Genomic DNA, 14,460 nt, shown 5'->3' with positions numbered 1-14,460 from the left:
GCATAATCGATACCTTTTGTGGTTGCCACGTGTTGTCTATACCTTTTTTTATGAACTTCTTGATCATAGTTAGCGATTGTATGGCCAGAACACTGCATGATCCTTAGTATTGCTGCTGTTAGGTTTCGTGGGTGATGCGCTTAAGGAAAAGATCAGGAGGATGACGCTGCAGTGGTGGTCTGGCAGAGGTGGCATGGCGAAGGAAACATGCAACAAGGGCTTTTTCGTGTATTGAAAATTTGCATGAGTTTTGTAGGAATTTGATCCATTTGAAAAAATAAATCCTATGAAAGCTCTTTGAATTGTATGATTTCTAGCAAGACGTTCACCTCATGGAAAGAATCACCCTTGTGGCATCATGGATGGAAAAAAGCCATGACACCAGTTTTCGATGTTAGAGAAGGTATTCTTGCTCCTATTTATGGCAAAAGAGTATGAAATGACACAAATACGTAAAAAGGGGAAACATGAAATAAAATAATACCTAATAATTTGTACACAATCATGGACATCATGTACTTTCATTAAACAAGTTAGACAATAGTGTTCAAAGACACAAACCTTAAATAGATGGGTTGCAATTCCTTGGGCCCCTTTCTTCACCGTTGATTCTGTAAGTAGATATATTTAAATGAGATCTCTATTTAAATCGTTTTTGGAGAAACTTGTAAGTTGAAAATAGTTGAACCGTACCATATGCTCGTGTGTTGCGCACAAGCCCTCACGAATTTACTCCTAGGAACTTTTTCACTAAAAAACTATCTGGATCATAGACAGGGGTTGAATTGGACGGTATATATCCTGTTTTTCATGTGTGTCTCCCTCTCTACCTTGTCTTCATTCGTCTAAGAACTTGTGTTTTTATTTCAAACAATATGAGACACATAGTGAAATCTTTTACAATACAACATTTGTGGAGTTATATCTTGCGGGAATCCACCTTTTTTTTTTTTACAACTCAAACACACCTTATTTATTGCATTCCAAGGTTACATCGTGTAACAAAAGAGTACGGATAAAATCTGGAGGATCGTCCATCCAAAACAGATGGTTGAGATCTCCTAGCATCTCTAGCTACAACCGCACATCTTTCTTGTTCATAATTAGTTTTATAATCCATGTTATGCTAAAGAAATCCTGATCGTTTGTTGCTGTAAAATCCAACATGTTGGGGATGCGGTAATGGCGGAGGCAATAGCTCTTCGTAATGGTCTTCTTCTAGCAGGTCAGGTTGGATGCACACATGTGGATGTGAATAGTGATTGCATGGAAGTTATCGAGATTACAAAAGAGGCGGGCAATTCGGTTGGTTCAGCTGCATCGGTCTATGAGGGAGTGTGCGTTTTTAGCGCGGGGTTTTGCCCATGTAATTTTCAGTCATAGTCCTAGGGAAAATAATTTCGTAGCGGATTGCCTAGCTGCTAATGCTGTTGGGGATGATTGTCTGGCCCTTGTTAGCTTCTGATGTAAACCTCTTTGTGAACTAGGAGCAGCAAGTTTCTGATACATTCTTTTTCTTACCGAGGTATCTAAGAGAACTGGAAGATTTTTAATGAGGTGGTTTGTTTGCTTAATATATTGTGGTTTATCTATAAAAAATCCTGACCGTTTGTAGAAAACTAATATTCCTAAAATTCTAAATGTTATGAAAAATACAGAAATCTAGAAGTTCTCGGGGGTCTTTTTCAATTCCTAGGGTTGTTTCTGTAATATTCGCCCAAAGAGAAGACAAGAGAGGGGTAGAAGCCTCTTCCCCCTCCTCCGCCGCCGTCTTCACCGGCGCCGCCAGCCCAACCCTACCCCAGTACCCCTCTCCTCGCCAATCCCGCCGTCTCAACTCATGGACCGGCAAGCCCAGGACTACGCGGCGGCAGCCATGGCGTACGCGCAAGCTCAGGCGCAATCGCAGCAGCCGCCGCCGCCGCAGTACGGCTTCCACCCCCAGGCGCAGCCGCAGTACCCGCACCACCCGCACGCCGGCGGGCCGCCGCCCTACGGCGCCCCACTCCCCCAGTACCCGCAGTACCCGCGCGCCATGCCGCCCCAGCAGCTCTACCCGCACCTCCAGCAGCCCTCCCCCTACCCGCCGCCGCCCCACGCCATGCCGGCGCCCTCCCACCCCGCCTACATGCACCAGCCGCAGTTCGACCCCGCGCCCGCCCCTCCGCCCGCCGACCCGGACCTCCAGAAGCGCATCGACAAGCTCGTCGAGTACATCGCCAAGAACGGGCCCGAGTTCGAGATCGTGATCCGCGACAAGCAGCACGACAACCCGGACTACGCCTTCGTCTTCGGCGGGGACGGCCACGCCTACTACCGGTACATGCTCTGGGCCGCGGGCCGGCCCCCGCCGTACCCGCACATGATGCCGCCGCCCATGGGTCCGATGATGCACGGCCCGCCGCCGATGTACCCGCCGTTCTACGACCAGCACCAGCACTTTGGCGCTCACGGGCACGGGGAGTATGAAGCCGCGGCCGCGGCGCAACCGTTGTTCAAGGGTCTCTCCGGGCCCCTCCCGGCGGATGTTGCCGCCGAGCTGCACGATGTGCTTGCCAGTCTTAATGGCACCAAGGAGTCGATAAAGGGGGCCAAGACGTGGTTTATGCAGAGGGCGCCGTTTGCGCCGGCTCTGGCCGAAGCGATTAGGGAGAGGGTGTTTGCTTTGGAGGATTCGGAGAGGCAGCTGCACATTGTTTTCCTCGTCAACGATATTCTTTTCGAAGGGTATGTTTCCGTCTCAGCATATCTATTTTGGTGAATATGATTGCTCACCTTATGGCTTAAGTGTTTGTTATCGATTCAATCTAGTTTTCGTTTGTCCAATGTTCATGCTGATGAAAACTTGATTTAAGAAGTGACTCAACTTTGATGTGGCTGAAATACCAACATGTGAAGTGAATTGCAATCTGTACATCTTGTTGCCATTTTATCTTATTAAGGCCCTTCGGATTGGAGGATTTCCATAGGATTTTCTCTAAGATTCCAATCCATATAAATTTCCTATAGGCTCTTTGGAGTGTATAAATTTCCATGTGACTGAAATACCAACATGTGAAGTGACTCAACTCTTTGCAGTGCTTTGCCACTCAAATTCCATAGGATTACTAGCAAGAGCTTAGACCTCATAGAAATTTTATTTTGTGTCCTGTTTGTACCTTCTCACTCACTTTGAATTCCTGCATAATGTCCGCATAGCATCGAAAGAGCCATATGTGCAAATTCTTGTGTTTTTGTTTTCTATTGGATTCAAAAAATTGTGTATTCTTTTATTCATGTCTGTTTACTGTTCCTGTGTTTTTAGAACAAGCATTCCACAGAGGCCCTACATAATTGTGTAGAAACAATGCAGTAGAGAGTGACTTTTCCATTTGGCAGTATCAAAGCCATTCTCTCTTCAAAATAAGTAAAATTGCAAAATGATTGCCAGTTGACATGACCTTATTTCACCCTGATTCATTTCAAAGACCAATGTATGCTAACACATAAACAAATGACTGTTATAGAGGGCCTTTAAACAAAAGAAAAAAAATCAATTACTTATTTTTTCCAAAGCACATAATCAATTGAAGAAAACATGCACTAGGTTACCCTGATATTTCATTTAGTTGCTGTACCAATATTGGATCTCTTAGTTGATACTGATAACCTTTATGATATGTATAGGCAAGTATGGGAATGATTTCATTTTAGGATATTAATACATCCCTGCCAATACAAGACAGTAACCATTCCATTATCTGACATAGACCAGTCATATTGCTCCCTTGCTTGCACATGTAATTCCTACAGAACAGACAGCTCCTGATCTTGCACGTCCAACACAAACATGGCACCCCTAGCTTCACTGCCAGTAATTGGATACCTCGTTGCCACGCTCCTTCCTCCCTCATCTTCTCTCCTTGCAGCATGGATGCAGCCTTATATGCTCAGTCTCTCTCCGTGGTCAGATATATTAGTATATTTTAAGTATATGTATGCTAGCATATTGCTGAATCCTTGTTTTGGGAAGATTTGGTATCAGCACATCTGTGTTGTGCATCAGCGCACAGCCGCACACTAGATAGTGTTTGCTGTTCCTATTTGGAAGATAGCTCAGGAGCCAACCATGACTAAGCTTTTTTTGGGATTTTTTCGTGTTTAGAGATGAAAATGTTACTAATAAGTCTATGTATTACCAACCTTCAAACAAAAAAGACATGAAGACCAAATTTCTGATCTGACCACTCTTTATTTACAAAGCACATAGACGACTAAAGAAAACAAAAACATGCGCTAGGTTACCCTGATATTTCATTTAGCTGTGGTACCAATATCGGATCTCGTATATGATACTGCTACCGTTTATATGATACATTTATACATATAAGCATGTACCTAATTGTCGTTGCCTAATCGACGGTACCTCGGAGGAGGGATCCTCACGAGGGGGAGAAGAAGTAGGGGCCATAGGGCGGAGTGCACACGGGACGGTGGTACGCGAGTTACCCAGCTTCGGAACACCCGCACGATGACAGTGGCCTACCGCCGCTTGTCCGGAATTATCCGGGCGCTTTCGCGTTGTTACAATGAGTTGTGGTTGTCAACGTGCCTCTAAGGCTCCCGGGATCCGGCTTATAAAGGCGCACGGATCTAGGGTTTACATGGAGAGTCCTAGCCGGATTACGTGTCGCCTAACTACGGTACAAGGTCTTGCCGTGTACGTCAAGGATCCGCCTTCCTCCCTACGTCGTACCGGATCCGGGTTCCACATGGGCCTCCATGGATCCGGTTACTCCCGGGCCTCCATGGATCCGGGTTACTCCCGGGCCTCCATGGATCCGGGTTACTCCCGGGCCTCCATGGATCCGGGTTACTCCCGGGCCTCCATGGATCCGGGTTACTCCCGGGCCTCCATGGATCCGGGTTCCACATGGACCTTCACGGATCCGACTTCCTCCGATGGTCGGTTGGGATCCGGCTTCCTATCCCGGGCCGGACTTCATCCTTTAGGATCAACGAGAATCGGGCTGCCCGGTGGGCCATAAGCCATCACCACCATCTCGTGGGCCACCCGGGCTTGCCGGAATCGGACCATGTCGATGGTATACCTATGAAGTATATCCACAACAAGAGCTCCCGGAGTTCTCCAAGATTCACCGTTCTTCCATCCAGACTCAGCTTGCGCATGTATCTTCATCCTTTGGCCGGAACGAATAATAGAGAATCTTGAAGGACTCCAAACTTCGTATCTCCAACCAAGTATTGGTCGGAAACTTCATGATCCAATGGTCGATTCTTCGGAGACACCATCCAACGTAATCTTCGGTATGGATCCGACTAGCCAAATGTAGGTTCGGATCTGACTAGCCAAAATATAGGTGTGGATCCGACTACCCAAAATATAGGTGCGGATCCGACTACCAAAAAATGAGGTGCGGATCCGGCTACCAAAAAATGAGGTGCGGATCCGGCTACCAAAAATTAAGGTGCGGATCCGGCTACCAAAAAATAAGGTGCGGATCCGACTAATTGGCCAGGTTTTCGCCATCTTTGAAAATTTTCTTGACATAGCCATATGTATGTAGCCCCCGAGCGTTGAGTCGGCTTGCTCCAAGGAGACTCGATGCTCAGAAACTTAGCCCCCAAGCGTCAAGGTGGAAATTTTTTGGTTAGTTGCTCCAAAGAGAACTTCATCGATGTAGCCCCCGAGCGCCAAGGTGAATTTACTTGAAAATCCGGCTTGGAGCTCTTAGAGTAGCTTTATCTTTTTATGTGACTTAGGAATAGCGCAAATCCCAAGCATCTAGGCGGAAATTTCCAAAGATCGATACCCGAAAGAAAACACACTTTTCACCTAAGATCAAATCGCAGCCCCCGAGGGTTGGTTCCGGCTAAGCATAGCGGAATCAAGACTCAAGTTGCTTTTCCAATTGTGCACGCCATGGATCCGCCTAACCTCGGGGACTCGTTGTACGTCCAAGTGTCATGTACCCGATACATAAACATAAAAACATATTTGTATTAAATCGTTTCTTTGATCATGTTCAACGAACAAATGTAAGGCGGAACAAAACGGCCTTTGAACAAATGTTTTAAAGCTGAAACTATGCAGCAGTTGAACAACATAAAACTGTCAAGGCGGAAAAAACTCGACTATCTTGAACAGTTAATGTAATTTATATGTTTTAAGCAAGTGCTCGGTTTATCCGTTCTTCCGGTTTATATGCTTGACTTTTCGCGAGACGACAAACTTTGAACACGGAACATCCGTCGAGGCGATAGCGCTTAATAGCGAAACAATCAAGAACCTCGTAAACAGAGGCCGGTTTTAAGTACCGAAATGTCACTACTAAGGAATCCACATATAAACAACAGGAAACGTGTAGGCCGAAAACTCAAGCTAACGCCCGAAGGCGGAAATTTTGCAACAGACTCGGAGCCTTAAGCGGCAAAAACAGTACAAAGTTTTTCACGAGCGCGAGGCAAATCGTGGGAAAGATATGACCAGCGGTAAAAGACTCAGGATATGAGTGAACCAATCTTAATCTCATGATCATAAAATTTTAAAATATTAAATATAAATAGGGACTTAGCTGTTTGGAGCGGAGTCAACGTCGGTCGTGGCGGTTTTTCTTCGGCGTTCCGCCGAGCCGGTGCGAGATTGATTGTCGCAGTGGTCCTGTCGGTGCGGATCCACCTACCAAAATTTAGGTGTGGATCCGACCTTCAAAAAATTAGGTGCGGATCCACCTACCAAAATTTTGGTATGGACCCGGCTACAAAAATATAGGTGCGGATCCGACTACCAAAAATAGGTATGGATCCGGCTACCAAAATATAGGTGCAGATCCGACTACCAAAAACGTAGGCGCGGATCTGGCAACCAAAAATATAGGTGCGGATCCGACTACCAAAAACGTAAGCGCGGATCCGGCAACCAAAAACATAGGTGCGGATCCGACTACCAAAAACGTAGGTGCGGATCCGGCTACCAAAACCAGAATTTGAAATTTCCAGGTCTAAGGCGGATTCTTCCGTGGAAAGCTCCAGCGACACGGATCGGATCTTTGCAGCTACGTCCTGCTCGGCGGCGGTCGTAGCTACATTACTTACCAGTGCGTTTCCGTCGGAATCGACGGTTTCCCCGATGAAGATGTGTATGCCGCCAATTGGGACGATGGAGAGCTTGACGGGGTTTGCCCTAGCCGGAATCCAACACTCATCCGGAGGGACGATCGGCGGATTTCCGGCGTAGAGGACGCGCCCCACAGCGATGGTGTCGTCGTAGCTTCCCATGGCGGAACCCTCCCGGTTCCGGCCTCCAGACGCCACAGGCCCCACGGCGGGCGCCAACTGTCGTTGCCTAATCGACGGTACCTCGGAGGAGGGATCCTCACGAGGGGAGAAGAAGTAGGGGCCATAGGGCGGAGTGCACACGGGACGGTGGTACGCGAGTTACCCGGCTTCGGAACACCCGCACGATGACGAGGCCTACCGCCGCTTGTCTGGAATTATCTGGGCGCTTTCGCGTTGTTACAATGAGTTGTGGTTGTCAACGTGCCTCTAAGGCTCCCAGGATCCGGCTTATAAAGGCGCACGGATCTAGGGTTTACATGGAGAGTCCTAGCCGGATTACAGGTCGCCTAACTACGGTACAAGGTCTTGCCGTGTACGTCAAGGATCTGCCTTCCTCCCTACGTCGTACTGGATCCGGGTTACTCCTGGGCCTCCATGGATCCGGGTTACTCCTGGGCCTCCATGGATCCGGGTTACTCCTGGGCCTCCATGGATCCGGGTTACTCCTGGGCCTCCATGGATCCGGGTTCCACATGGACCTTCACGGATCCGACTTCCTCCGATGGTCGGTTGGGATCCGGCTTCCCTATCCTGGGCTGGACTTCATCCTTTAGGATCAACAGCAACTGGGCTGCCCGGTGGGCCATAAGCCATCACCACCATCTGTGGGCCACCCGGGCTTGCCGGAATCGGACCATGTCGATGGTATACCTATGAAGTATATCCACAACACTAATGGTTTCCATTTAGGCTACTGATACTTCTCTTCATGGGGTTAATAACCTTGTCAATACAAAACCCAATAACCAATCATTTATCTAAGGGAGGCCAGTCCTAATAGTCTTTTGCTTGCACATGTAATCACCTGAACAGACTACTCTCCGATCTTGCATGTGCAACACGAACATGGCACCCTAGCTTCACTGCCAGGAATTGGATGCCATCTCGCCGTGCCCCTCCTCTCCTCACTCTCATCTCCACTCATTTTATTATGGATGCAGCCTCTTATGCTCACCCTCTCTCTCTGTAGTCTGTATGCTATATTCAAAGTACATGTATGCTACTACACTAGCATACTACACTAGCATATTGATGTGTCCTTGTTTTGGAAAATTTAGTATCAACACATCTTGTATTGTGTATCAGCGCACACTAAACTGTGTATGATGTTGCTATTAGGAGATAGCTCAGGAGTCATGAGCGTGACTTAATTATTTGTGATTTTTTGCATTAGAGATGAAATGTCCCGCTAATTCTATGTATTTAGTCATTGAGAAACTTGCACACTTTAGAAGGTTATTTTGCTTTAGCTGCATATCCATATGTTGAGATGGCTTATGGAATATGATTGATTTGGCAAGGCATCAACCGTAGCAAAATCAGCTTGTAAAAGATGATATACCAATAACAACATGATGATGTATTGTAGAAGTGTCCAATGTTTCGTGATACTGACATGTATGATGCATCTAACACACTAGCAGAGTGGATTGCTATAACTTGCTCTGCACTATTTCGGTTTGACAATGTTCTTTAATAAATTTCATCTGGTTTAGTGACTATTGCATGAGCTCTTTACTAATTGAATCTAGTATGTTACATCTCCTAATTGCACATGGTATTTCTTTAATAAATTTCATCTACGGTGCTTTCTTAACACATTCCATGTGCTACAGCTTACAAAGACGTACTAATATTCAGGACCTTGACAATGAGGCCGTTGCTTTTCAATCTGTCCTGGGGTCCATGCTTGCAAGGATTTATAATAATCCACAGAGTAAAGATGACAACCAGAATCGGCTTGAGAAAATTGTGCAGTTCTGGGGTTCGAAGGAAGTTTATGACCAGGAAACCATTGCTAGCCTTGAAAGAGAGATGAAAGGTGGGGCGTCCTATCCTTCAGCACCACGACATGTTTCACCAGATCCCGCGACCTATACAGGTTTTCCCTATCCCACTCTTCTACTAAAGCATACCATTCTTTCTAGTTGCTCATAATTATTTTTTCTCATGTGTCTTTAGGTTTCTAGCTTTCACATAAATGGGGTTCTTGTGATTTAGGCGTACATAACCTAACCTATGGGATTTTGATCATGTTATCATTTTCTTCTCATTGTTATTTGATAACCCTTCGTTGCAGTAGCGATATGTTAGTGCCCAGAAACTTTAAAGGTGGGTAGCTTTGGTATACGTAATCAGTTCGCCAGGCTGTAGAGGAAGATCATGTTTACTATGTTACCACTGAGACCAATCCCCACTAATTCCAGACTAAAATCCTTTTTGTATATCAGGTCCACAATCTTTTGTAGATCTATGTATAAACTAGAAAATTAATTTATTCATGATGAATTAGCTTTGTTTTTTACATTCTATGATTAATTCTCTATTGTTACACTGTACATTTCCAAATGGTTTTTATGATGCATTGCATTTACCTTATGCTTGTTGGAGGTAAACCTAAGTATGTTTCATGGATATATTTCCAGGATCAGCAAGGGGGCCCTCAAAATGGTCCTCTGCTCCGCCAGACAAGGAGAATGCAACTTATCCTGTTTCTGCTGCACCCCAACCTGTGCTTTCTGCACAATTTCCAGCAAGCCAACTTCCTGCTGGTGTTTACCCTCCTCTAGGCCAAACTACTTTTCCAGGATCTTTGCCAATGCAGCCATCCTTACTCCCCACTCCGCTTCCTCAAAGTGCTGCTCCAGCTACTACGCATGGTCAAAATCTACCTCCTTATCCACTATTCCCCCCTGGCCTCATTCCAGGAATGGTCCGAAAGATGCAAATTGGCAGTGGGGTGCCATATTCTCCCTTGAGCCCACTCGACATCCCCACGGTCATCCCACCGTCAACAGTTTCAGAGTCTGACATCCTTGACCGTGTTACCAAGTTCTTCAAGGAGATCGGGGAGGTAAATCCATCAGAAGGTCCGATGAAGCAAGGCGAGCCCGATGATTATGACGATTATGAGAGGGAGCTTCCTGCTCGCAAGGGAGGTGCGTGCATCCCTCCCCCTGCCAGCTTGCATGTAAACCCTGAGACAGGGATGCGCGCTGATGGCTCGGTTGATAGCAAACCGGGATCGAGCGGCCGGCTGGGCCTTGGAGCCTCTGCTGACCCAAATGAGGAGAGCCACCAGTACGGTGATGTCTATTCTTCGTATCGCAAACAGAGGAGCAGCAACTACCATTCTTCCATGAGTTCTCGCTCATTGGCACCAAGGTGAAAACAGAAGAAACCCAACGAGTTCCCTTTCCATTTCCGTCTGCTAGGGGCGAGAATGGCAGTCTTTTCGAGTGTATCTCAGTAGACAGAATCGGACTATCAAATGATTGTACAATGTAACATTTTTTTACCTTTGCGGAAGACTTGGGACTGCAGCTTCTTACTTTGTAGAGTACTAGAGCAGCATGTTAGTTGGAAACGCTGTTTGTTTTGTTTCATAGATGTGATGTCTTTAACTGCAGCTGTGTAATTTAGTTCAAATGTGACGTGATTTTGGTTCCATGGTTGCGAATGTGGGATGTAGTTCAGATGAAAATGCTTGTTTTTCAGCTTCATTCATACGGGCGTAGGACATGTCCTATAGACTACAACCTCTGATTTCCGTGCAGAATATATCACAGCCACAAAAAAACCTTGAAGTACACATCTCTCCACATTTTCCGCTTCTAATACATCTGTTTTCTCTACCTAGCATGGATAGTTCACATGGCCATATATGGCGCCACATGTCCAAGTTTAACACAAAGCAAGCCAATTATATTTAGAGTTGTTGTTCTGCATTTGACACGCCATGCATGACGGAGATTCCACCTAGGTACATATTTAACTCTCAATCGGACACAATCGTTTCTACTTTCTAACCTTAACATAGAACGTGTCAATTACACCGTTACCTGGTCGGCGCAGGTTCCTTTCCTAATGAATCGTGTCAAACTGGATAGAACAGCTATGTCTTTTGTACACGTAACACTTTTTATCTTTTAATTTCAGATGTTAAGATTAAAATGATCCTTATATTATTTTTAGTACACGTGAATTAATATGGTGTTTTAAAAAATACCCTTATATTATTTTTAGTATATACTGTAATATAATAGATAGATTAGTTACTTGCATGGCAAGTTCCATAAGGAGGCATTGACCATGGCCGTCTGACTGTCGGAAGAAAATCTTATACGACCCGGGTCGCACAGCCAGGTCGCTGGACCAACTCCTGCTCACGACACGTGGCTGACCGAATCTCACGATGAACTGAATGATTTTTCTTCCCATAGAGCTGACGAGGGCATCGGCCGACGAGGACAAGCAGCCAAGCACAAGAGAGCGGTCCAGTCCACCGGCGTTGACGATGGTGTCGCCGCCAAGCCAGCGAGGCAGCGAGCTGTGCGCCGAGGAGGGTTGCCGCCGGCGGCGGCGCGAGCCGGAGCGTTGAGGATGGTGGCTGGCCCAGTCCACGGCTCCATGTATGACGGGGGAGAGCAGCCGCGGTGGAGCGCCGGCGGTTGCGTCGCTGGGGCCAAGCTCGCTTCGACGAGTCCGTTTAGATGTTGAATGGAATTGATTTGGCTAGATCAGGGGAGCAGTTCTGAGATTGGGATGCCAGGTGTCACACGCGGGGCTTGGTCCAGCGCCCTGCCCGTACGACCTGGGTCGTAGAAGATTTTCTTCCCTGACTGTCCAGGATTTCCAGAAACCACATCACTGATTACAGTGCGATAAGCTTAAAAAACAAGCACTGAAGACTTGATTATCCTAGTGACACTTCTATATATATCCAGAGCTCGATCGGAACCCAGCATTATCTGAGGATCAAGAAAGGATCAATGGATCCTGCAGGATCGCTGACGAGTCCAGCTCTACCATGGAGCTACCTGGCCTGCGGCCTCCTGGGCCTGGCGCTCCTGTGGCCGGCCACCCGGCTGCTGGAGCAACTATGGCGGCGGCCGAGGCGGCTCGAGCGAGCTCTCCGCGGCCAGGGCCTCGGCGGCACGCGGTACCGCTTCCTCACCGGCGACGCGATGGAGCTCGGCCGCCAGAACAAGGAGGCGTGGGCCAAGCCGCCCCTGCCGCCGCGCTGCCACGACATCGCCGCCCGCGTCATGCCTTTCCTCCACGGCGCCGTCCGGGAGCACGGCGCGCCGTGCGTCTCCTGGTTCGGCCCTGTCCCCAAGGTGACCATCACCGACCCTAGGCTGGTGAGGGAGGTGATGGCCGGCAAGTTCGGCCACGTCCAGAAAGTCAAGTTCCCGGTGCTGGCCAAGCTGCTCGCGCTCGGCGTCGGAACCTACGAGGGCGAGAAGTGGGTCAAGCACCGCCGGATCCTCAACCCCGCCTTCCATGCCGAGAAGCTCAAGGTACGCTAGCTGTTCTTTCTTTCTTTCTGTAATTGCTGTTGTGACGCGACGACGACGACGACGGACGTGCTGCTCATCTTGTCTTGCTTGATTCTGCTGCAGCTCATGTTGCCGGCGTTTTCTTCGTGCTGCCAAGAGCTCGTCGGCAGATGGACGCAGTCCCTTGGCCCCGACGGCTCGTGGGAGGTGGACGTCTGCTCCGACCTCCAGACCCTCACCGGAGATGTCATCTCTCGCACCGCGTTCGGGAGCTCTTATCTCGAGGGAAGAAGGATTTTTCAGCTGCAGTCTGAGCAGATTGTGCGCTTCATGGCGGCCCTTCACAAGTTTTTCATTCCCGGTTACATGTGAGCTACAACGTTTTCTTATACTTACATACTTTGCATCATGCAGCAATACCCTTTTCACTAGAATTTCTTAGCTGTTGAGCAAGAACGTCCTTTTGGTAATCATAATTCGGGTCCACTTGCCATTGCTGAGGCCGGATTAACAATCCCATTTTGGTTGAATCAAATTGCTCGTACAAGAATTTGAGTGTCGGAACATACTAAATCCAATGTGAGACAATAATATCGGTTCGACAAACAATCTGCATGAATGCATGACCTTATCTAGTTTACTAGGCACATTATATTCTTCTCTTGACAACCTTGTTTTCTCATTCTGCATCTACTGACAATATGACTAAAACATCGTTCCTAGGTCGTTCCCTACCAAAAATAACCGAAGGATGCGTCAAATTAATAGCGAGATTGAGTCCATTCTGCGGAATCTAATTGCCAAAAGGATGCAAGCTATTGAGGAAGGAGAAAGCACGAAAGACGACTTACTTGGCTTATTGCTCGAATCAAACATGGCAGACAAAGATGCAAATGGCCAATCCGTCAAAGGAATGTCGACCGAAGAGGTCATAGAGGAGTGTAAGTTGTTCTATTTTGCAGGAATGGAAACAACATCGGTATTGCTCACATGGACAATGGTTGTGCTTAGTATGCACCCGGAGTGGCAGGACCGTGCACGGGAGGAGGTTCTTCGCTTGTTTGGGAAACATAAGATTGACTACGAGGGTCTCAATCGACTCAAAACTGTGAGCACCCCACCGAAACTGCTTGATTCCTTACAACGCCATAAAACTAGATGATCAATGTCTTATTAATATCTTGTTGTGCAGGTGACAATGATTCTTTATGAAGTTCTCCGTTTGTACCCACCGGCTTCTTCATTCACCAGGCAAACATATAAGGAGATTGAGATCGGAGGCATCAAATACCCAGCTGGTGTGATCTTCGAGATGCCCGTGTTGTACATCCACCACGATGAGGACATTTGGGGAGATGACGTGCACCAATTCAGGCCCGATAGGTTTGCGGAGGGGATCTCCAAGGCATCCAAGGACCCGGGAGCATTTTTGCCATTCGGTTGGGGGCCACGGACCTGCATCGGGCAGAACTTCGCCTTGCTTGAGGCCAAGATGGCACTGTGCATGATCCTTCAACGCTTTGAGTTTGACCTCACACCGGAGTATACTCATGCACCGCATACTGTGATGATGTTGCGTCCCATGCATGGTGCTCAAATTAAACTCCAGGCGATCTCTTCGTAGTATCATGCACCATAGAAACATTGTTCTATATGGCCTTTCCTTGTCATGTAATAAGATTTTCCTTTCTGCTCTTTTTTGGTAATAAAGGCCCAACATGATTCAACCGAGTTTACTCTTTGAAGACTATCTCTACAGTGCCGCCACTAAGACGTCTGTGATGGGTAAAACAATGCCAACTCTGTTGGTTTTACCACTTAGATAAAATGCCAACTCCCA

The 14,460-nt window shown here is 47.3% G+C and overlaps 2 protein-coding genes across 2 annotated transcripts; both read left to right on the top strand.

Annotated features, from left to right (window-relative positions):
- Positions 1 to 1,840: 1,840 nt before the first annotated feature.
- LOC124684211 (calcium homeostasis endoplasmic reticulum protein-like) lies at positions 1,841 to 10,787 on the top strand. The gene is made up of 3 exons (XM_047218579.1): positions 1,841 to 2,727; positions 8,955 to 9,220; positions 9,765 to 10,787. The coding sequence occupies exons 1-3, from the start codon at positions 1,841 to 1,843 to the stop codon at positions 10,505 to 10,507; spliced, it is 1,896 nt and encodes a 631-aa protein (XP_047074535.1). The 3' UTR covers positions 10,508 to 10,787.
- A 287-nt stretch (positions 10,788 to 11,074) lies between these two features.
- LOC124684210 (cytochrome P450 72A15-like) lies at positions 11,075 to 14,244 on the top strand. Its single transcript, XM_047218578.1, has 5 exons — positions 11,075 to 11,101; positions 12,066 to 12,641; positions 12,744 to 12,988; positions 13,344 to 13,728; positions 13,813 to 14,244. The coding sequence occupies exons 2-5, from the start codon at positions 12,111 to 12,113 to the stop codon at positions 14,242 to 14,244; spliced, it is 1,593 nt and encodes a 530-aa protein (XP_047074534.1). The 5' UTR covers positions 11,075 to 11,101; positions 12,066 to 12,110.
- Positions 14,245 to 14,460: the final 216 nt, after the last annotated feature.

The sequence above is a fragment of the Lolium rigidum genome, chromosome 1 (assembly GCF_022539505.1).
Source record: "Lolium rigidum isolate FL_2022 chromosome 1, APGP_CSIRO_Lrig_0.1, whole genome shotgun sequence".
Taxonomy (NCBI): domain Eukaryota; kingdom Viridiplantae; phylum Streptophyta; class Magnoliopsida; order Poales; family Poaceae; genus Lolium; species Lolium rigidum.
The sequence above is the reverse complement of the archived record's forward strand: the minus strand, read 5'-3'. Positions and strand labels throughout refer to the sequence as shown.